The sequence below is a fragment of the Lycium barbarum genome, chromosome 3 (assembly GCF_019175385.1).
Source record: "Lycium barbarum isolate Lr01 chromosome 3, ASM1917538v2, whole genome shotgun sequence".
Lineage (NCBI taxonomy): Eukaryota > Viridiplantae > Streptophyta > Magnoliopsida > Solanales > Solanaceae > Lycium > Lycium barbarum.
Window position 1 is genome coordinate 139995682 of NC_083339.1, and position 24460 is coordinate 140020141.

The 24460-nt window shown below is 34.5% G+C and overlaps 1 protein-coding gene and 1 pseudogene across 2 annotated transcripts; both read right to left on the minus strand.

Moving 5' to 3' along the window:
- Positions 1-1262: 1262 nt before the first annotated feature.
- On the minus strand, positions 1263-6577 carry LOC132633002 (amino acid permease 6-like; annotated as a pseudogene).
- Positions 6578-9040: 2463 nt separating this feature from the next.
- On the minus strand, positions 9041-14018 carry LOC132633003 (PTI1-like tyrosine-protein kinase At3g15890). Of its 2 annotated transcripts, XM_060349179.1 has the most exons (5): positions 13746-14018; positions 13548-13639; positions 13106-13253; positions 10000-10262; positions 9041-9926 (listed from the first exon to the last, which is right to left on the minus strand). In XM_060349179.1, exons 2-5 carry the CDS (start codon positions 13589-13591, stop codon positions 9284-9286), a joined length of 1098 nt encoding a protein of 365 aa, XP_060205162.1. In that variant the 5' UTR covers positions 13592-13639; positions 13746-14018; the 3' UTR covers positions 9041-9283. The 2 variants fall into 2 exon arrangements, with proteins under 2 accessions (XP_060205162.1, XP_060205161.1); XM_060349178.1 differs by having other exon boundaries at positions 13548-14018.
- Positions 14019-24460: the final 10442 nt, after the last annotated feature.

The window sequence follows — 24460 nt, forward strand, 5'->3', positions numbered from 1 at the left end:
TTAATTGCCAAGGTCAAATTCCACAATCCGTTCCTCCATTTGTAGCATACGATAACACCCCTTTAAAGTAAACCTCTTTTGTCTCTCAGTAAATCTTCTGTTTCAATAATCCAGGATTTAAAATATAGTTGTCAACAAAAAGGTAAAACTCTCCAAATTCCAGTCATGACATCTCCTCTTGATGTGATACTCCACTTATTATTTTCTCTAACTTAGACTACTCTATAATGAGGATGTGATCTGACGCTGAATAAGCCTGGAAATTCCTCCTTAGGAGGGATGTAACTAAACCATTTATCCTGCCAAAATTTGATCTTCATACCATATCCCAATTCAAAAATAGATGTTGCCTTTGGATTCTTCTCACAGGTTTCTGATGTGCACCACGATCATGTAGATCATATTTTCTTCTATATGATTTTAGGTCTATTCTTCTCAATCATCACATGATGGCATCTGTGGACCAGTGCAAGACATGGCCAAACCATCTCATATAACTTTCTCTTATTTTATCCTCTATGTGTGCAAGTCTGCAAATTAGACTTTCAAAGCTTCATAGATTATTAGATGATTAAGGGTCAGTTACAGGCTTATGTACAAGCTTGATCTTCTAAGAGCTAAGGTGTATAAGAAAAACAGGTTGTTGGTAGCACCGCTAGTTAGAATCATCAATCAGGAGAGAGTGTTGGCCCTTGGAACAAGCAAACTAGCTTGGTTTACGAAACAAGCTGTAAAGCGCTGTGAATTTCTATAGTTAATTCCGACTAATATCAAGCTTAAATAGCCCACGTAAAGACATGTAACACAATATTTTTCTATAAAACAATCGCTTGCTGTCAAACGTATAGCTGTCAAGATATTTGAGTTTGGAAACAAAAGATTCATAATGATTTGCTGGAGTTGTTGGTTCAAAGGTAGACGAGAAAAACAATTTCTTGTCATAAGTAGGGGGTGGCGATTTGAAAAAAAAATCTTAAGTTGAATGATCATAATGAAAAATATTACTTACTGGAAGGGCATTCAATCTTCTTAGATAAAATTAATTCGTTGGAGTTAAATGTTGACACTTGTTACTTCAATTACGTAAATGAACCACGATATTAATATATCATTCAAATAATATGACCTGAACTAAGCTGCATTGTCCTTAAAAAGGCATACTGTATTAAATTTGTAAGAATAACACACATCCAATCAACTTGAGTTACACTTGTTATTGAAAACATTACATATTTAATTTGAACAGGTGTGAGGACTTATTGTTAAGTTGAGAAAGGCTTATAATGCTTGACATCAGTAGCAAGACCCTTGATAGATCCAGCAGCTAGGGGTGTACATGGGCCGGGTTGGTTCGGATTTTTTACAAACCAAACCAAACCATTTATGTCGGGTTATTAAATCTATAAACCAAACCAAACCAATAAAAGTCGGGTTTTTCGATATCAATTTTTCTCGGGTTTTTTCGGGTTTTTCATAGTATCTAATGAAAAGTACACAGCAGTGCTTCTTAAAAAGAGTTCTAGTACAAAATATCAACATATAAGATGGAGGCAAAACACTGTTTGAAGTTTTAACTTTATAATATAACTAAAATGTCAAATGGCAATAAATTGTCAGATGTAGCAAAAACAAAAATCCAAATCAGTGCAATATACTACAACAACTGAAAGGAATCACTGCAGCTTGAAGATTGGGCAAAAATCCAAATCAGTGCAATATACTACAGCAACTGGGCAAAAATAAACAAAGGCTGCAGCCTGCAAGATACATACAGCAGTCAGCAACTGAAAGGAATCACTGCAGCTTGATTGAGCAAGTACTGCTGTTTACACCAGCTAGAAAAAGCAGTGCAGTATACTGGATATTGCAGTGCAAAACCATTCCCCATGGACCAAGTAATTAAAATATAGCACTGAAAAGTAAAGGGGGGGGGGGGGGGGTAATGTCATTCTTCAGATGGTCTTCAAAGTATGAATAAGTATTTCATGTTTTAGCATTCCTTAAATGGTAAATCCGATCTCAGATGCATAACAAAACATTAATAATTGATTTATCTAAAGTTTTCTTTTTCATCATATAAGTTACTACCTCTGATTGGAAATACTAACATTAAAATATATGAGAGTCCCCACAACTCCAGCCTTTTATGCTATTAAGTACCAAATATTAAAAAACAAAAGGGAAGCAAATTGTCTACTTCAACCTTGAGTACTATGTCTTTTGGTCCTAGTTCTGCAAGTCTCAATTACCAAAGAAACTCAAAGCATGAACCACGGATAACATGAAAACAAAGGTCATAACTCATAAGAACAGCAGATTCAATATTTTGCCAGCTAGAAAAAGCAGTGCAAATTCCAACAAGTATATCTGAAGATCAGTTTTTTTGCAATATTTCCCTCGTTTGCCAAATGTTTCTCCCATTCAGATTCCAACAAATCATCGGTTTCACTTATGCTAGTATCACCTCCAATATTGTCATTAGAAGAAGCATCAACGACAAAGTTATTGTAAGAATCATACAAACGCGTTAAAACACTTGCCACATCTTCCGACTTTAATCTTCCTAACAAAGGACCATATGCTTTGGAAAGAGTGAAGTTTACATACTTCATCTTATATCTGGGATCTAACACAACAACAACAAGCAATAACATATTCATATTCTCAAAATTTCCCCAATACTTCTCAAATTTACTTTTCATCATGTCTGCCATATCAACCAAAATAAGATCTTCGCATGTAGAATACTTTTTAATAGAACTTCGAAGAGTAAAAAATTCACGGAAGAAACAGTTGGAAGTAACATACAAAGTCCCTGAAAATTTTAAAGTGGTCTGGTAGAAAAGATCAAGAAACTTGACAAAAGCTCTCACATTCTTCCAGTCATTTGCTGATGGATTTCCTCTTAATGCACTTATTTCTCGACAATACTTTTGGTATTTATGGTCATCCAGATACATTCTTGTAAAGGCTTTTTCAAATTTTATAGTTGTATCTAACATTGTATATGTCGAGTTCCATCTAGTTTCAACATCAAGACTCACAAGACCATGAGTGTCTATCTTAGTTTTTTCAACAAATGACTTAAAAGAAGCAAACCCTGAAGGAGAAGATCTAACATATTTTACCGCATTCCTTACACGAGAAATGGGTTCAATTTGTTCATCTTACCCTTATTTTACAATCAAGTTCAATATGTGAGCACTACACCTAACATGTAAAAATTCATTTCCAAGTATTACCCCATTCCAATCATCCATTAGCACCTTCAAATGCTTAATGGTAGCATCATTGGCAGTCGCATTGTCTAAGGTTACTGTAAACAAGTTATCAATTCCCCAACCCAATAAGCATTCCTCAATTCCCTTAGCAATAGTCTCACCTTTGTGATCTGGTGTTGGAAAAAAGTTCAGAATTTTCTTTTTTAAATTCCATCGGTCATCAATCCAATGTGCGGTGACAACCATATAACTCAAATTTTGGAGTGATGTCCACGTGTCACTAGTAAGGCAAACACGTTGGTCCTTGATAAGATATTTAAGCTTATCTTTCTCTTCTTGATAAATCCTCAAGCAATGCCTTGCAACAGTAACACGAGAAGGTAGTTCAAAATTTGGTAAGGCTTTAGCCATCAATTTCCTAAAGCCTTCTCCCTCTACAACTCTAAATGGCTGCTCATCAATAATTACAAATTTCGCAATGGCCCTCCTAATTTCATTCGCATTATACACTACCCTTTCATTAGAACCCGAAAGACCTTCTGTCCACCCTTCTTTAATAGGTTTTAATGTTGTTTGTCTCTTATCAACGATTCTAAAGGGAGATTTGTTACATTTAACAGTTAGATGTGACCATAATGTAGTAGTCCCATTCTTGCTTTCGGCAGCAAACGTTTTTGGACAGTAATTGCATTTCGCCCTAATTTTACCTCTTTTAGCTTTAAATTTGGAGAAGTGATCCCAAATCTCGGAAGTCTCTCTACCACTATTCCCAGATTTAGAAGGTTCTTTAGGAGTTGTTCTTTTTTGCTTTTTAGGAGTAGTGCGTCGATGAGGAATGTTCTTACCTTGTTGTTGTTGAGATTCTGTTGGCACAATCGGAGGGTTGTTGTCAATCACTAGCGATTTAGTTCCAGAAGTTGTCGCTTCTATCGCGAAAGACAATTTCTGTATATAATAAAAAAGTTGTAATTTGTAACAAATCAACAAATTGATAGCAATATAAATAAATTTGTAAAACGTTAAAGCTAATTAGGAAAAACAAAAGGCTTACAGTGTAAAGTTGAGTCTTGTAGCCTGTAGCCTAAGATCATAAGATCCGAGTGCTCTGTGATTAATCTGAAATGAGAAAAGGATCTGAAATGAGAAAAGGCGAACGATGGCTAAGAATTAAGATCACAAGCTACTGAGTGTCATATTATTTCTTTGATTTGAGAGGAAAGCAAAAGAGAAAAGGAGAAAGGGATCTGAAATGAGAAAAGGAGAAAGTATTTGCAGTTTTGCACAAAAGAGGGATCTGCATATAACTTTTGTGTGCTAGACCTAGTATTGGGAGAAGGTTCTGTTTCTGTAGCCGAATTGGGGCTAAATTTGCATTATGTTTTGGTCTTTTGGACTTGTGGACTTGTGGTGTTCATTTCCTTATGGGTTTTTTTTTTTTTTTTTTTTTTTTGTATATTATTTAGATGGGCTTCTTAAATTCAAATCTAAATGTAAGAAAGAAAACAAAAATTATGAAAAAATTTAAAAAAATATTTATAAATTACATTTTAATAAATATTTTTATGCATAACATAATTTAAAAGTAGTATATCTATAATCGGGTTGGTTTGGGTTCGGTTTGATTTTTTTTAGTTAAAACCAAACCAACCCTATAATGGTCGGGTTTTTTTCCAAACACCAAACCACTAGTCGGGTTTTATTTCCGGTTTGGTTCGGTTTGTCGGTTTGGTGCGGTTTATCGGTTTGCCCTGTACAGCCCTACCAGCAGCTGCAACAAGTGATATGATCATGCAAGTCCAGCTCAGTGTTTTCAGCCATACCCATGTGAAAGAATACTTTGGTATCTTTCTCTGGGCAATATACATCTCTATTGGGAAGTAGACGGTTAATGGATAGAATGATGCTGCCCCAATCAAACCCAAGAAGTCATTGAAGAAGGGAAATATCATGGCAATCACGGCTGTCACAACAACATTTGTTCTCCACACCAACCTGAACAAGTTGATATTGTAATTAGCGCCACAACATGGAACTTGCACAGCGTGTTCAGAGTTGATGAATTTGCTGTCTGGTCATCTCTGGCTGCATCGAGCCTCCACAAACCCATATAAAGGTTGACAGAAAACCTGGTAAGCTCCGATAAGGTGGATGGCAATGCAAACGTTGGCCAAGTCAATAAGCCAAAAGGGTTCATAGAAACCAAACCAGTGAGGAAATTTCCTGGAGCTTCGCTTCCAAAGGCTGCATAGCCAATGGTACCATATAGTATATAGAACAAGGTTGTACTGGAAACTCCAACTAGTGATGCTCTCTTCATTACCTTGTTTTCTGGAGGTGATGATCTCAGTGTGTCCTGTATTTCAATGAGAACGGCAGAATATGCATAGGCAAATGCAATATCTCCAATGGCTTGGAAGCTCTTCCATACTTTCTCTGATCCACATACATCCACCCTAACTACCACCCATGTTAGGCTTGTATTAACATGGTGCCCACACCTACAGCTTTGGCTACGGACAGTCCAAGACCAATAGAAGCGTAAGCAAAAGACATAACAGCAGCAAGAATTGATAGCCATGAGAGCTTGTGGAAGTTTGATATTTGGCTAAGAATAATTTGAATCACTGCAAATATGATCATATATGGGTAGCTGTCAATTAAGCAGCTAGCTTCGTGGCCATTTTTGTGAAAACAATTTGACCTCTGTACAGCCACCATACTAATAGATGCTATTATTGTGTATCCAATGGTAACTCCGACGAGGTTAGCATATTGTGCAATTCCACACAGTGTCACCTTCACACCTCCTAAGTGAGAGCGGACGACGTCCATGTAAGTATAGTTTCTTTCGCCGGAAACAGGTCCTGGAGAACGGTAACAGTCTGCAAGAAGTGCAGAAGTGAAGTAAGTGATGAAAGAAAAAGCAAAGAGAACTGCAGGACCAGCCACCCATCCTAATTGAGCTATTGCTCATGCTAGAGATAGCACTCCAGAACCAATCACGACAGTAATAATATGTGCACTCGCGGTCAACAAAGTCCCTGTTCTTTTTTCGCGTCCATCATCATCGAAGTTTTCTTGAACGTCTCCACTTTCGAGATCCATTGGCACGTACATGGTGTTCTTCTGAAACTCAGGTGCCATATTCCAAGTGTTTTTCCAAGTTTGTGTATGGTAATTCAGAATTTATCACTCTATGCGTTTTTGTTTTTTTTTGGTTTGATGTAGTACTCATAATGCTTACTATAGAACCCTTTATATAACATCACCTATAAACCTTTTCCTATTTGGTTAAGGATTAGATTACTAATTGGGGTAGGAGTTTAATTCCAAAAATAAACTTTATGGAAATTTTCCTATGGAAAATAGCAAATCCCAATCTAATTGGGTATATGCTTGATTACCGTGAGTAGCACAAGTCCTTTTATGGACTTGCTTTGTTAATCATTCAATTACGGCTAAGTTGTGTTGTCCTGTCGTTTGGTGTGAAGGATAAGCAAAAATACTCTCGGGATAAAATTTTAGTGTCTCCTTATTTCATGTTTGGTTGGATAAAAAAATCCGGGATAACCAATCCCGGGATTAGTTATCCTGGGATTGTAGCCTTATTTTATCCCACCTCGAGGGTGGAATAGGGATGAGTTGTTTCCCAACCAAACGAGTCTTTAACCTTCAATATTTTTATGTTCAAACCAAAAAAGGCTATTCGTGCCAAGTATTAGTCCCATTAGATTTCTCTAAATGGACCTTCAGCTCTAGACAAATGATATTTTTAGTGCAACTGGACCGCCGCTTAGGCCCAAGTATAGGATGCGACACAAACAAATATAGAAAAAAAATTAGTGGAAAGCGTGACAAAGCTAAAATCAATTTCATCGAAGAAGGGTATTACGAATTCACTAGGTGTACTGTAAATGTCTCTGTGTTAGTTTGAGGGTTATCATTAGACCAATAGGTGGATGAAGGGTATTTATCAGTCATTTTCCATATGTTAAGGGTATTTTTGGCCCCTTTCCTTTTTAGTTACGTGAAGATGATCTGAAAAAACACCACGATCACGATATATGCTAATGCTCCTATTTCTAATTTACCCTTAAGAATTTTATACAATTTCTTAGACTTGTAGGTTTGAAGATATTTCGCTACATGATTTTTGAATCCCATGTTTTAACCTATAAGATCAAAAATACCCCTAATCTATAATATACTAACAATTATGATCAAAATTGTTTTCAAGCAAAACAACATTAATGGTTGGATAAAATAAGCCACTTAAAGAAACATAAGAAAAATGGAAAACTTAGTATGATAAGAAATAAAGATGGGAGTATTTGATAATTTGAAACACGTCTTAAAAAAGTGGAAAAACAAATATTGAATTTCTGAAATGCAATCTGTAAATCGCATTTTAGGGGAAAATTCCTTCTAAAGATCTCAGCAGCTTTATTTATGTTCCAAATATCACTTCCTCCCCATATGGCTTTTCTTATTAAAAAAATACACTTCGTCACTACTAGCAATTTTCTTCTTCCCACAAGAATTTGAATTTTCTCCAAGATTTAGTTCCCAATGGTAATCCAATGGAGTATTGCAGGATAGGGGCGACCATAGTTTGGGCCAACCCGAAATTCAAATCAAAATTCGAACTTTTTGGAAATATTTGGTTTGGATATTTAGATTATTTGGATTGCACTTCGAATTTTACTTTTAAATTTTTGAATTTTCAGATTGGATATCGGATTTTCGGATATCCGAAAATCCGAAATTTTATACCTTCTATTTAGCCTTACTCATATTACCCAATATTAATTAGTCCTAAGTTCCAATAGATTAGTACCCTACGGCTCTACCCATTATAATACTAAGAGTAATATGTAATTTTCTAGTAAATTAAATTTGATATAGCTTGCAAAGTTGGAGTTAACTTCATTACTTTTAGAATAAGCAGCTTCCAATAAAATAGAGGGAATAATGTATAATTGAACTAGCTGATTTGATATCTTTTGGTTTAGTGGTAACAACGCTTTGTTGATTTCACATATTTAGTTTCACATTATGCTAAGACCTGTAACTTGGCGACTGGGGCACATGAGTTTGTTTCTAATAAGTCTACTTTAAATGCTCAAAAGTCAAAACCGAGAACCCGAAATATCCAAACCGATTAATCTGATACTGAACTTTAAAAATCCAATCAAATCCGAGTTTATTTGGATTTAGATTGTAATTTCTTCAATTCAAAAACCGAAGATCCAAACAGAAATTTTCATATCCAATCCGACGGCCCGAACGTCCACCCCTAGTGCGGGATAAGGCATATGATGGTTTTAGGATTATCCAATATGAACATTAAAGGACTCTCTTAAATCGGTGTTTCTTATGAATAGCAGGGCACTGAGGGACAAAAAAGGGTGAGGGCTTTTGTTGGAGGGTCCCTAACATACCAAGTCAAATGGAATTGGAAATATACTCTTTTTTGTTTTTAAATTTCAAGGTGGACCCCCCGAATGTGCCGCTACTTGTTTTAATAGTGGAATGTCCAAAAAGCCTGGTCAAATGTGAACGTTATCAATAGGAAAAAACTAGACTTGCTTCATTAATATGGGATACTACAACTTTTGTTATTCTTTTGTTTCTGTAAGCACTGTTATTTATGGAAACCACGAAGATAAGAATTTTTTATGCTCAAAGGTATATTTACCATAACTTATGGCCTAACATAACAGTAGTGTCATTGCAACAGTGTACATATTTGGACCGAGCCCAGGGTACAAAGTCCAAGCCAAATCAATTTCCAACCTGATGAAGACCTAGAAACACCATTCAGCATATAAACAGTTTTCATTTCTTGTGTTCAACGTATTACACGAGAAATCACACGAAAGACGAGCAAAACAGTAACATCCACACTTGCACAACCCAATGAAATGATACTTTCACTTAAAAAAAAAAGTAACTTTCGTTCCATGTAATGGATATCAGTATGTCTTCCCCGAAAAATACATTTAGTCCTACACAAATTCAATATGAACAAGCCACAATCAATTACCCACATTCTCTCAAGCCTATACCTCTACCTTCTCAATTTCTGGTTTTGGTTCTTTTTCCTCCGACGCAACAGAGTCTGCATTGCCTTCTGCTCCTGACAAAACATCGTCATCCACAGCTGGAGGAATCTTGAACATGTCATCATTTTCCAAAGCTGTAAATTTCTCTTTTGATTCTCCTTTTAGCAGCTCAATAACTTCAAGCATCGTTGGTCTCTTTTCAGATCGATTCTGAGCACAAACGAGTGCAACAAGAACCACTCTTTTCAATTCTTCCTCCACATAGTTTCCGTTCAATCTTGGGTCTGCAAGTTCACTGAACTTCCCTTCGCATGCAAGCGGTAGGGCCCAATCAGTGATCGTGCGTTTCACAGTTACATTGAGCTTCTCAATCGGTTTCTTGCCGCTAGCAAGCTCTAGCAAAAGAATACCAAAGCTGTAGACATCACAGCTCTCGGATGCCTTCCCTAACATCGCATATTCTGGTGCAAGATAGCCTAGAGTGCCTTTTACTCGTGTGGTTACATGTGTGGCACCATCTGGGATGAATTTTGCAAATCCAAAATCAGCAACTTGGGCTTGGAAATCAGAATCGAGCAGTACATTGCTCGCTTTGATATCTCTGTGGATGATATGTGGGGTCGCATGGTGGTGTAGATAGCTGTCATGCACATCAGAGTTAAACAAATGAAGAGAAAAGTAAGAAAGAAGGATCAAGGATGTTATATACTTACGCAATTCCCTCAGCAGACCCAATTGCGACGTTCATTCGTCGCTTCCAATCAAGAAGGCTTTCGGCAGAATGCTGCCCGTGAAGATGAGAAAGTAAGCTTAAATTAGGCATGTAATCGTATACAATCAGACGTTCCTGGCCTTCAGCACAGTAACCCCGTAAACTTAGCAGATTTTTGTGTCGTACTCGAGCCAGAATTTCAACTTCAACAGCAAATTCCATCTCGGCTTTGTTGCTCCACACTTTTAGCCTTTTGACCGCTATCTGAAAATATGCATCCATCAAGAAAAACTCTAGTGTCATGATCAGTAGGTGAAGTTCTATGACTCATTCCATACACACATCACATGGAAGAAATCAAACTTCAGAACACGTGATGTCTTTTCAATTTAAATATGTTTTGCCAGTCTCTCAAACTCCTTTTTATTATAGTTCCTCAGGAAAATATGTTAGTTCAAGAAATGTATCTTTCGAAGACAAGCAAACACACGCACACAAATTGACATATAACTTGCACATGTTCCTAGTCACGGCCACTGTCAACTTTCTTCTAAATGTGCCTATACCACTCTGTCCTCCTTCCTTTTCAGCAGAAGCTTGATTCAGTTTTGAGATTACAACTTGCTGATAGATAGATATTAGCCTTAGAAGAATCTGACCAAAATCAGTACCAACAAGAAAACCAGTAAATCAGATAAGAGAAATAGTGAGATAGGAGAGAGGTGAAACAGTGATGGACTATTGCAGAGAAATCTAAAGAATTAATAGCATTAAAATGAGGAGTATATGGCAAAGTGATATATTAATATCCCATTCAGAATTGCAATATATTTGTCAAACTACAGCATAAAAGAATCAACAGATCTAAAGCCTACTTTAAAATTAAAAAGAGTATCTTAACCTAACAAACTGGTCGAGTATAAGGTTTACGGAAGGGAGAATCAGGCAGTGAAGACAGTTATCCTGTAAATCTAAGTTTTAGGAACGATTAGTGCTAACGGATTTAAAACCATAAAGTAATTTCTTTGTAATGACAAGGGAACCCGCATCCGCTACCTTAGGGTGCGCACTGGGTAAACCCCGCTGTGTAATGCAAAGCACACAAGAGAGGTAAACTAAACTAGGCAAACCTTGACTGATCCTCGGGCACCTACTGCCCCCGACCCAGCTCAGGTATGTGGTGAAAATTCAACTAATCTCTCCATTATTGGGATGTGAACGATGGTATCCCACGTTTCACATAAGCAAAACCTACCTTTGGCTGAATTGGACTTCTAGTTCCAAACAAATCCAGTTCGCACCAAACTGTCAATCAACTAATCACTGCTCAATCCAAATTAATTGGATCCCAAAAAAAGGATCTACATTTCAAAGACACAGTTAGATGTATTTTATTATCTCTTTAAGCAACCTTGATACTGATTTCCCCTATCTGATGAGAGAAGGCCAGTGAATCAAACAAAGAAGAGATCCTTTCCCTTTTGGGTTGAGGTGAAAAAGGAAAAATGAAGAGATCCTTCATATAACTTTTCACACTGCAATGAAAGGTCAGCATATAGCTTACCTACAGCCTCCAACCAAAATGTGGTGTGAATCCTATGGAGGCTATGCTCGTGTACTCGTAAGCACCAAATTATTGAACATAAAAGATTCTGAATTGGTTATAAGAGGAAAGATGCTCCTATATAATTCTTTTAGTTTATATTTCTAAGTTAAGAATATCGAACCCAGAAAAATCACCATAATGTGTACAAATTGTAGATCAGACAATCTAGGAATGTCTCCGAACCTATTTAACCATGTCTGAATTTCTTTTCATTGTCCGAATACCAGACCTACTGCATGCATACCGTTTTTAGCATTGCATTAGATGATAGACAACAAATCTTTACATTTTCCTTTACTTGATGTATCGCTTATGATTTGAAAAATGCGTGGTTCAAATAAACATTAAAACAGAGTGGATGGATTGTAGAAAAGAGGAAAGGAAAAGAACAAACATTTTTTAAAAGAGGAATTTTTGACTACTAATGCCAGTATGCCGCTGCCGTTTGAGAATAAATTGATAAATTGTGAACTAACTCTGATATCCTCTTTGATATTGTTGTGATCTTAGTTGTGACTCAAGTAGCAAACATACATTTGAGAGAAGAATGGTAACATCATATGGTGTTTGCTGGTGACATTAAACAGTGTTCCTCCATAGTCATAGGTCCTTTATCTTATATCTAGTATTGTGAAGGGAGAGGGGAAATTATTTTTTTCTATTATCCAGTTTTCGCCAAGTGAAATTTTTTAATTCCTGTCTAGTCTCTTCTTCCTGTCCATTTGGGACGGGCTCAAAAGGCCATCAATAACCTTGAAGGATCCCCATTCCGAAAAAGCTTGTTGCTGGATTTAACCTAACCATACAAAAATTAAAGAACTTTCCTATTGAAAAAACTGTTAAGTGTTTATCTAAACCTCCTTTCGAAGTGTCTATATCAGAGACTTAAGCAACCTCTCAAAGAAAATCCGAATGATCTTCAAGATTCATCTATTTACCAGCTAGTGCCTGGAACCTGTTATATCATTAACAGTCATAATTACTACCAAAAACTCACGACCAACTACCTCGAAAAGCTTCCTCTGAGATCCGTAAATCCAAGTGAATGACCACGATCCAACTCTTTGTATGGGAAACTAACCGTGGTTTTAAATTAAAGCTATAGGAATAGACTCAAGTGTACCAATATTGTTCAAGCAACTCTACGTAATGTTCCATATAATTGCTCCAATCAGTTAACAAGGAGAAAACATATAGTACTTGTTTTTTCCTAAATCAATAAGCAAGAAGGCATTCACTATTAGTCTATTTTTTATGACAAGGGAACCCGCAGCCGCGAGCTTCGGGTATGAACATGGTAAACCCCGCTCCTGTGCAATTGCCCGCAAACCACACAGAAGAGATAACCTGCACTCGGCAAGCCCAGTGCGACGAGCTCAATCCAAAAGGCAAATCCCCTCCTGTTGTAGGCAGGGGGTTTCGAACCGGAGACCTCCATTATGGAAGCCTGATGCTCAACCAACTGAGCCACCCTTGCGGGTCTATTATAGTAGTTAATTACCTGAGATCCATCCCAGAGCTGGCCCCAATAAACGCTTCCAAAACCACCTTCTCCAAGCTTGTTATCATAGTTAAAATTATTTGTAGCAGAGTGCAACTCCTTCAGAGAGAAAACCCTCCATGTTGGCTGCTTCTTTGCTTGGCCCGTTCTGTATTATTTCAAATCAAAAATCAATTCAGAAAAAAGGGGGGAAAGAGAAAGAAAGAGGTTCTTGCACTTCCATTAGCAGTATTTCCCAAATTAACACAACAAGAAGACTACACAGCAAGAAATAATTCAAATAAAACTAGAGGCTCTCAGTTCAATATATCATTCCAACAAATGCAACAGTGTCTAATTAGAACATTCTAGTAGAAAACTTGTAAAAACAGCTTAACATAAAGCTTAATTAGAACAATACAGTCATAAAGGTAATAACTTTGAAGGAATTTAATAAACATACCGATCTGAACCCTTGAAGCAGCAAAATATGGAGGAAAAAGCCATAGCTTTGAATTTTGAAACACCAACTCAACTTCCCTTTTCTTAACACAACTATATATCAAATCAAATTCAAAAAATAAGCGCGTCAATCAAGAATCAATCTTTAAAACCCCATAGCACAAAAGAAGAAAAACCGTGAACTGCACTCAGCTATTACTTTATCTGACTATTTATGTGTTACACTCTGTCTCTAACAACTCAACAAAAAATAAAGCTTGCCCATTTCTGTTAACTTCCTTCCAATAAAAGCAATTTCAAAACCGAAAGATTGTTTAAAAAAAAAGGATACAGAGAGAGACAGAGAAGGAGATTCCAAATGTGAATGCTTTTTTTTCTATTTTACTTTCTGTTGAAACTGAAAGGGGAGAGAGAGAGAGAGAGGAGATATGGAATGTCGTGCAAAAGGAGGATATGATGGCAGGGTTAAGTCACCGTTTTACCTTGGACTATGTTTTTTGTTTTGATTGGTTACTGCTTTTATTACATAGCGCTCTATATTTTCAAACCTGCTCTTAGCCTGGGCCCAAGAAAAGGGGCCTATTTGGCATTAACTACGCTTCCTTTTAGGCAGGCTACGACCTTATCAGCGTACTTTCCCGTAGTGACTTCTTACACTTTCAAATGTGGTTATGATAGACTCTGGTAGTATTTGGACAAAAATATGAACTTCGAAAAATTGGGTCTAGGTTAAGACTTTTTTTTTTCCAGAGAAAAGGGTCAAAAAATACCTTTCTACTTTGAAAAAAAAGGCTAAAAATATATTTTAAACTTATTTTGGGTTAAAAATATCCCTCTCGTCCTTAAATTTTTTTCAAATATATCTCTAAGGAATTATCCCCAAAATAACTTGAAATCATTTTTGAAATCCGCTCCATCATTTAAACTCGACTCAACTAAATAATAACCCATAAGATCCCCTTATTTCCCCAATTCCCTCAAACTTCATATATACGTATCGGGGGAATAAGGAGATCTTATGGGTTATTATTTAGTTGGGTCGGGTTTAAATGATGGAGCGGATTTAAAAAATAATTTTGGGTTATTTGGGGCATAATTTTCGTCAAGACAGGAGTATATTTGAAAACTTTAAGGACGAGAGGGGTATTTTTTATCCAAAATAAGTTCGGAGGATATTTTTAACGTTTTTTTCAAAGTAGAGGGCTATTTTTGACTCTTTTCCCCTTTTTTTTAAAATTCCCCTATGATTACCTTTTTTAGAATTATTGCTTCCGAACCCATAGTCCGTGATTGTAGTTGGAGTGTGCTAACCATTGAGCAACCCTTCTTGTCTTTAGGTTGAGACTTGCGAGTAAAGAAAAATAACAATAATTATAATTCCAAACAAGTAATTGCATGCACAAAACAGAAGTGATTTCCTTTTTTCTTTGTCTGGTGAGACAAGACATTACTGTAATATGTAAAAGTTATGTGTGATTACTAAATTTTATTCGATATAAAATAAAATGATAATTTTTTTTTTGATATAATAAATTATTGAGTTTTTACTCACCGTAGTGGTAAAGTTACAAAATTATTATCTATCACAAGTGGTTGAACTATGTGTGAATGCTCAAAAATGATCAAAAAAGGTCCAATTGTAGACTCTTTCAAATTTCTAGAAATTTTTCGAAAAAGAGTTCTAATCTAGAGGAGCCCATATAGCTTAAAGGGCAAGTTAACCTTTGTTTGTATTGGTTGAACTGTCAATCTTCTTTAGTACATCAAACAGTTCAATTTTATGTGACAAATTAACATCACCCTCAGCACCGTCGATTCATTGGTTGAATCCAGCCACCGTGTCTCCATTAATCAAAGTTAAATAATTGAGTGGCATCTTCTATTTGATTAAGAAAAGTGGCAACTTTTGGAACAATTTTATACATTAAAAAAAGATATCATGACCCTTTCAAACAAAGCGATACCCTTAGTTGTGGATTGCAATGGTCTATTGATAATTAAACTACATTCGCTGAAACAATAAAATCGGGACATAGGCGAAAGACTTATCGACATTCAATCTTGATGTCAATTGTCAAATCTTTTATAATTATTAAATAAATGAAAATTCATATCAATTAAAATATAGCAATACTAAACAAATAGTATATGCCATGCTATAATTGATTTGGTAAAAAATGGGGTGTGAATAATTTTGTCCTTTAGGTAGTCCAATATCTCCAAGCAACATCAAGTTCTATATTTGCATAGATAAATTAAAAATAATATACGGTGCATAATCCTTTTGTTTTATATCGTATGACTATTTACAATTAATTAATCAGACCTCAGATGTGTCAGCACTATACCTTTGATGCAATAATCGACTATCTTGAGAAGTCGCAATTGATAGAAGCAAAAATATTAATGAAGAAGAAACATTGTGTTATACTATTAATATTTGCTGCTTTTCCTGCTAGGTGATATCAAGGATTTGAATGGCATCGCATGTATGTCTTTTAGGTAGTCAATATTCTAGTAACACTACAGAATAACAAGAAAACGGCAAAGATTTTGAAAGTAGAAAAAAATATAATTACGTTTTGGGATGCTAAACAAATTATTGAAGAACACAAACTCTATGCAACTTGGCGACAATCACGTGAGTGCGCCAACTTGGGCCCTATGCAATGAGAGATAATGTATTATAACATCTTTTACTTGGTAAAATGCAGTTTAATACCCCCAGTTTGGCAGGTTTTGTATATCAACATTTGAAATTCGAATACAGTATTAAAAATTTTATTCAGATATAATTATGCTTCAGTCTTGGGAGTTAAATTTTATCTTCTGTGAGCATTAACCTTAGTGGGTCCACCATATCCAATAAGAAGATATTATACCAAGGAAAGAACATATGATTAGCCGACACCAAGGCAAAATACAGCTCCTCAATAATATTGAGTGAGTTCATTCATTCTTTCCCATTTTATGGTCATTACTACTGTAGTTGGTATGCCTACTAATCATTGATGTCAGAAATGAAATACTACTCCATATTACCTGCATCCACGAGTTGTTAGGGAAGACAAATTTTATTCTCTCCTGACACCGACTCCCTTCGTACTTAGTTTATTATAACTGAAAAGGGCCAAATATAACCCTATACTATTGGAAAAGGGTCAAATATATCCTTCGTTATATTTTGGGTCTAAATATACTCCTGCCGTTATATTGGTTCAAATATACCCTTCCACCGTTAAAGTTGTCCAAAGTGGACATCTAATTCTACGTGACACTAACATTTGATGAGGTGGATACCACGTGGCATGTCACCTCAGCACCCCTAACTCATTTTACCCCTCCCCTCCATTTGTCCTTCCACCACTAAAATTCCATTCTCCTCCACCATTTTTGCCACTAGTGACATCATTGCCACCAAGCCACTGGCAGAATGGGAAGGCAGTAAATAGAGCCAACTAGTTTGCTAGAGATGTTAGCCATAGTTTTCTTATTCTTGTTCACTTAGCTGACTAGCTACTTTTTGGTGGAAAAGTATTGACATTACTGTAGCTTATTTGAAATTCATGACAGTGGCATAACAGTTGGGAAATTAAGATGGTTAAAATACAGTAACAACAATTACACCATCTCTGTTCTTTTTGTCATCAGTATTCACACTATCTATATCGGCTATGAATGAAATAAAAAAAAAAAATCTGGAAAATTGGAGGTTAAGTATAGCTGGTAAAAAGGGGAGCAGAGAGGAAAGCGGACAGATTAGCTGAGAAAATATTGCATCTATGCAAAACGACTGCTTTTCCAATTTTTAAGGTCCAATTGGTGGCAACTGGCAATGATGGTGACAATAATGGTGAAGCGGAATGGAATTTCAGTGGTGGAAGAAGAAATGGAGGGGTGGGGTAAAATGGGTTAGGAGTGCTGAGGTGACATGTCACATGGCATCCACTTCATCAAATGTTAATGCCACGTAGAATTAGATGTCCACTTTGAAAAACTTTAACAGTGGAAGGGTATATTTGAACCAATAGTATAACGACAGAAATATATTTGGACTCAAAGTATAAGAAAGGGTATATATTTGGCCCTTTTCCGTTATTATAATTAGAAAATCAATTTGAACACCATTGTGAAAATTCTACTACGGAAAAAAAAAGAAAAAAAAAAAACAATGCCTCTTTTTGTACCTGGCCCTCCATCCCAGCAATTTGCTGGAAATTGTGGCCCCTAACATTAAGCTAGCGTTTAACGTGTAGGGTAACATTCTATTACTGTAAGGGGTCGTTTGGTAGAAGGTATAAGCTGGGATATTCCAACACTAATTTTTATATTATATTTGGTGAAGATATAAATTTATCCTGGGATAAATTTATACCTTGTACCAAACATGATATAAAAATTAGTGCTGGGATATCCCAGCTTATACCTTCTTATACCTTCTTATCCCACTTATACTCAGATTATTTTATACAATCTTTTAGATGGTATAAAATAATCCCAATAGATGGGATAAATTAGTCCCGGGATTATAATTCCCGAATAATTTCAACTATCTGCCAAACGACCCCTAAGAATTTACTGGTTGAGCTCTTTTCCCCTGTCCTTTAATTGCCAATTAATGTCTGAAAGGTTTTGCAAAGAGAGTCATCAGCTAAATTCTTTTGAGTAACCACACACTTACCGGTCGGGAATTCTACACCAAATCAAACAATTTAACTTTAGCATTAAAGATTAAGGTGATGATACATATAGAGGCAAATCTAGGATTTCATGAGGATGGGTTCGCCACGAAATGAATTTCCAGAGCTATATGCTAACTAACAGATGGACGGCTACTAGAACTTGGTTGTCCAATGTACAACTTAGTCACGTATTTATTCATTTTGATTCCTACAAATTTAAATAACTATTCAACTTAGTCACAAATTTATCTCTTGCAAATTCATAATAAAATAGGGGGATCACACCCCTTTCACATTAAAATATAAGGGTATCGCACCTTTCCAAATTTGTAATAACATAGAGGAATCACACCCCTTTCGCATTCAAAAATAAGGGAATCATATCCTTCCAAATTTGTAATAAAATAGAGGAATCACACCTCTTTCGCATTCAAATATAAGGGAATCACACCCTTCCACATTTATAATAAATTAGAGGAATCACACTCCTTTCGCATTCAAAATTATAGAGAAGTGTTCATTACCGTCTATCGAGCTCGAAATTTAGTGCAAATACGATCCAAGAGGTCCAAAACTTTACCGCCGCAGTGCAAATGGTACTTCTCCTTCGAAACAATATGATGACTCCAACTAAAAATGAATTTTTTTCAAATTCCTTAAAACTCATAAACCCCAAAATTCAAAAGAACCAAGAAAATAAGCTTTCAAAAGTCAAAACCCATAAACCCCAAAAGTCAAAAACTAAAAAAAAAAACAATAAAATTCAGAAACTCAAATTCAAAATCAATAAAAAGACCAAAAGGGTGTTCGAAATTCGAATTCAAGACTTACCGGATACCTTGTTGTTATGAGATATTTTATTTTGGGATTAGAGAATAATATTATAATGGAGAATATATTTTGTCTTTTGAAACTTGGAACTTTAATTTTACTTGATGGATTTTGGTGGCTTCATTGCTGAGTGCTGACTTGCAGCTTAGCTATCAACTATGGGTTTTTAAGTTTCTTGATTGTCATGACTCATGAGTTCATCGTTGCAGTGGAGCCATGGAGTTTTTATTTTTATTTTTATTTTTATACTTTTTGGGACTTGGTATAATTAGAAATAAAGGAAAGACAAGTATATGATGCAATATGAAGTAAAAACACTTTTTTACTTGAGTAATAATATAAAAAGGAAGGTAAAAAGGTAGCTTTAGAAAATAATAGCAAAAATTTAAAAAGCTGCCCGAGCTCTGGATTGAACTCGTGACCTTGAGAATACAATGAAAACCTTTGACCAGTGCTCCAATCAGCCTATTATGACCATGTGTTCACTTAGTTAATATTAGATATATTTTCATAAATATACACATAATATATCGAGATTAGTTGAGTGACTATGTGTTCACGTGACCCAAAATTTACACACAAATTTGCCCCTGGATACATATCACTTGACTACGATTAAGCAACAAATGTATGTATGAAAATAAAATATCATACATTCATTGATTTGGTGCAGACATCGTATGCAAAAATTGTTTCCCCGTCTTTAAAATCACAAATCATCTGTATTTCCTATTGGCCCTCAAATGTTGGCATTATCGTGATCCATCGGTCCATAAAACATTTGATCTGCACTAAAAAGCAGTTAGGAAAGTCACCGATCATAAAATTCGTGAGTATATGCATACAAATGTGCCAGACTGTAAGGATTAACTAGACCTGTCAACCGGTTCCAACCGGAACCGGAACCGGGAACCGGTTAGGAAACCGGCCGGTTTCGGTTCCAAAACCGGAACCGCCTAACCGGTTCCGGTTAACCGGTTTTAAAGTCCAAACCGGAACCGGTCCGGTTTGGATTGGTTAAAAAAAAAAAAAATTGTTTTTTGTATTATATATATATATATATATATATATATATATATATATATATATATATATATATATATATATATATATATATATATATATATATATATATATTATAGTATTTATTTGTATATTATAGGTATATTTACATATGTTATACAACTTTATAATTAAAGTTTAAATATTTACTGACTAACAGCCTAACAGCAAGTCAGCAATACAGAATAGTGTTTTTCGTACACATATATATGTATAACTTACATACTATACTCTATATACTTATATAGTTATATATATGTATAACTTAATATATATACTTATATATATGTATAACTTAATATATATACTATATATATGTATAACTTAATATATATACTAAATATATGTAGGTATAGCTTAATATCTATATATATACATATCTACTATATATACAATATATACTTAATATATATACTATATATATTTATATAATATATATACTTATATACTATTTATACTTATATATGTGTATAACTTAATATATATAGTATATATACTTATATATATGTACTATATACTATATATACTTACTTATATACTATATACACTTACTTACTTATATACTATATTACTATATGTAATAAGGGATGATCGAACAATTTTTGTCGTCCTCAAGTTAGATTGTAACTAGGCTCCCCAACAGAAAAAGTTCCCTCTTCTAAATTTACCCCTATCTCTCCCTTTTATTGCTTCAAACTACTAAGGTGTGTTGGTGTAAATAGAGGCATTTTGAAGCCCTTTTTCGATAATACCAAATCCCTCAAACTAATGGTTTCCAGGTGAAGTCATATGCGGCTATGCGCTATAGTGCATCTTTATATGCCTCAATATTACCCCAACTTTGGTTATTTATTACTTAATTGCCATTATTCAATTTGATAAAAGTTTAAAAACTTTCGGGCCCTTTAGAAATACTTATAATTTGTGAATTGTGAAGATTCCACACGTCACTATACAAAATTTTTAACATTACTCTGTAGATGATACATTTCACCCAGTGCATTATGAAATTATTTTTAAATTCTCCGCATCTTGTTTTTGTGTAGTATTTTTTTAATTTTGAAAATATCAAATAAGGTATGATGTTCTAAATTGATGTTCCCGAAAAATGAGAAGCAGAAACAGACAATATAATTAGCTACCTTTTTTTTAACATGTTGTAACTATTTAAAAAGGGATAATACAATATGCATATTTGGTGTTACCCTAAGTAAAGCATGTACAGTATTGCACCGAAGAACAATGAAAGTTCTCTGCTTAACAACTTATAGAATCTTCAATTGTTTAACGTGAGGCTTTTAGAATTTAACAAGAAATTTGATCTTTATATTAAATATCATTGGCTAACTTATTTATTATTCATTTTTTATAAGAACCTTGGGATTCAAATCTTTTTATTGGGAAATTGTGTTGGTATATAATTGATGAGTTATTTATCTCACGTTTAACAAAATTAACTTACTTTTTTCTGACGTTGTTTGAGGTATCATAATTTTTTAATTTTTTTTTTTAATACATGTGTACTTAAATATTACATAGTTTAAAAGAAATCTATTTCTTCCATAGCTAAAGAAATTATATGCTCACAAATTTATAGAAATGCCAAATGTTCCCAATTTATGATCTTCGATCAGTTATAATTATTTACTTGTAAATCTTTTTACTTTGTAGTATATCGAATCACGTGTGTCCCTTTATTATTTACTAATTCTCTTCCAAACTTGCTTCTTACTAAAAAAATATCACTTTTAAAGATTATCCAATTATGTGATTAAAAAACTTTGATTCTTATGAGAACTTATCGACAAAACATGATTAACGCACTACTACCATAAATCTAATATCAGAAATAAAAGTATGATTCAAATTATACAATAACTGAATTTAGAACTTTTAAATTTTAAGTTTGGGCCCGGGCTAAGCACGGGCCTGCTTGAACTAGTATAATATATATACTTATATACTATATATACTTATATATGTGTATAACTTAATATATATAGTATATATACTTACTTATATATACTTGTATATATGTACTATATACTATATATACTTACTTATATACTATATATACTTATATTCCTAACTTAATAAAAGTAAAAATATGAACACAAGTAAATAGAAGAAAGTTCAATGAGCCATATATTTTATTCATTCTTGGATAACATTTATTTGCAAGTTGTATTTTTTTTTAACTTGCAAATAATACATGAGTTATACAAAAATAGTAGAATAATAAAATCACCAATTTTGAACCATTTCGTTAATTTCCCCCACATCATATTCGGTCATGGAAATATCTTCAAAGTCTTCCATTTGGTCCGGTCCACTAGCTATCAAATCTTCAATTTCTTCCTCTTCGCCTTGCTCCGCTTCTGAGTTTTGGTTGCGTCGCTCCGATCTAATCCAATCTCGAATGCACACTAGTACTTGCAAGCTAAAGCCGGATAATGAATGTCTATGGTCTCCAATTTGTTGTCTTCCTTGGCTAAATGCGCTCTCCGAAGCCACGGTTGATACTTGAACCGTAAGGATATCTCGAGCCATTCTTGAAAGTACCGGATAGCTTGCCTTGTACTTCTTCCACCATGCTAAGACGTCCAAGTCATCCTTGATATCCACATTTGGCTGCATCAAATAAAAGTTAAATTCATCAAAGTTTGCAGTAGAAGAAGACGTTGGCTGTGAATGTAAAACTTTTAAACCCGACAAGCCCTTTTTGCTACTCTGAGAAGTAGTAGGGCGTGGAGCAACGGATGTAGCACGTTCTTCCAAACTAGAATAATGAGTAAAAACTCTTCTAAACTCATCATCAATAGCGAGATCGGCTTCAGCTAAAGATGGTTGAACTCCCTCTTCAATTTCTAAAAATGTATAAATTTGACTAACCAAATTTTTAGTACAAGACACTTTTAAACAAGGATTTAAAAGGGAACCCAATATAAATAAAGTTGGGATGGGAAAAAAATACTTCTTAAATTTGATTATCATTTCAAAAATAGTCACTTGATAATCGGGTTTATATTTATACTCTTGTAAAACTCTAGCTATTTCCGCTAAGTAGGCTAAAATTCCGTTTACCGTGGGATAGAATTGTCTAGAAAAAGCAAGAGTTGCATTATAAAAATTTTCTAAGAGTTCAATACATTCTTTAACATCTTCCCAATGCCTAAAAGTTAACCAATCCTCACTATCAATATTATACTTGTTGTGAACTTGTTGTATGAGAATCCTATACTCATATGTTTGTTGTAGCATAATGTAAGTGTAGTTCCACCTAGTCTCAATTTCTACTTGAATTTTCCTAGGTCTAAGGTTATTTTCCACACAAGCATTCTTAAAATCTCTAATTCTTCCCCTATTAGCATTACAAAAAAGAAACGCAACAGCATTTCTAACTTTTTGAACAGAATCATCAAAATGCATAAGACCATCTTTAACAATTAAATTTAAAATGTGACAACTACATCTTACATGAAAAATATTTCTTAGAGGAGGGTTTATTTCTCTTTTTAAAAGACCAATTGCCTTTGTATTATTAGAAGCATTATCTAAAGCAATACAAAGTGTTTTTCTATAAATGTTAAAAAATCTCATTATAGTAGACATTGAATCGACTAAAAATTTTCCATCGTGACGACCTTTTCCTTCGTCGTATAAAAAAGCTATAATTCTTTTTTGCATAACCCAGTTGTCATCAACCCAATGAAATGTAATAGCAAAAAAATCTAAATGGTTAATACTAAGACCCAAATCAGCGGTAAGACAAACATTACAATTTAAAGAATTAAATACATGGCGCAAATAAAATCTATATTTTTTAAACAAATCTATAACATCGGCTCTACAAGTACTTCTAGGTGTCACACCCCATTTTTAACCCGAAGGTTAAAGTAGAAGTATGACGTATTGGAGATTCCTGTTTTTTTGTTGTTTTCAAGGAGTCGCCACCTAATTATTTATGGTGAATTAGGACACCTAAAGTTTATTAAAGTTATTTTCTAAAGTTAGCTCTGTTTAAGGTCTGCGAAACTTAAGATTCTAGGTAAGAGTTCAATTAGTCTAAAGGGAAGGTATTAGGCGCCCTTTAAGACCCATTAACAATGGTTAACCGACCGGACTTAAAATTAATTACGCTAAATATAACTATAGTATTATAGAAAAAAGGAAAGCAGTTTTGTAAGTATGGCTAAAGTTATAGATAGATATGTAAGAATGCTATTTAAAATAAAACCTGTAAAATAATAATAATAATTTGTATAAAAGAGTATTCTTAATGCTGTTTTGAAATATGACTTATAAATGTTGTTACTGTTTTAAAATGAAAGTGTAATAG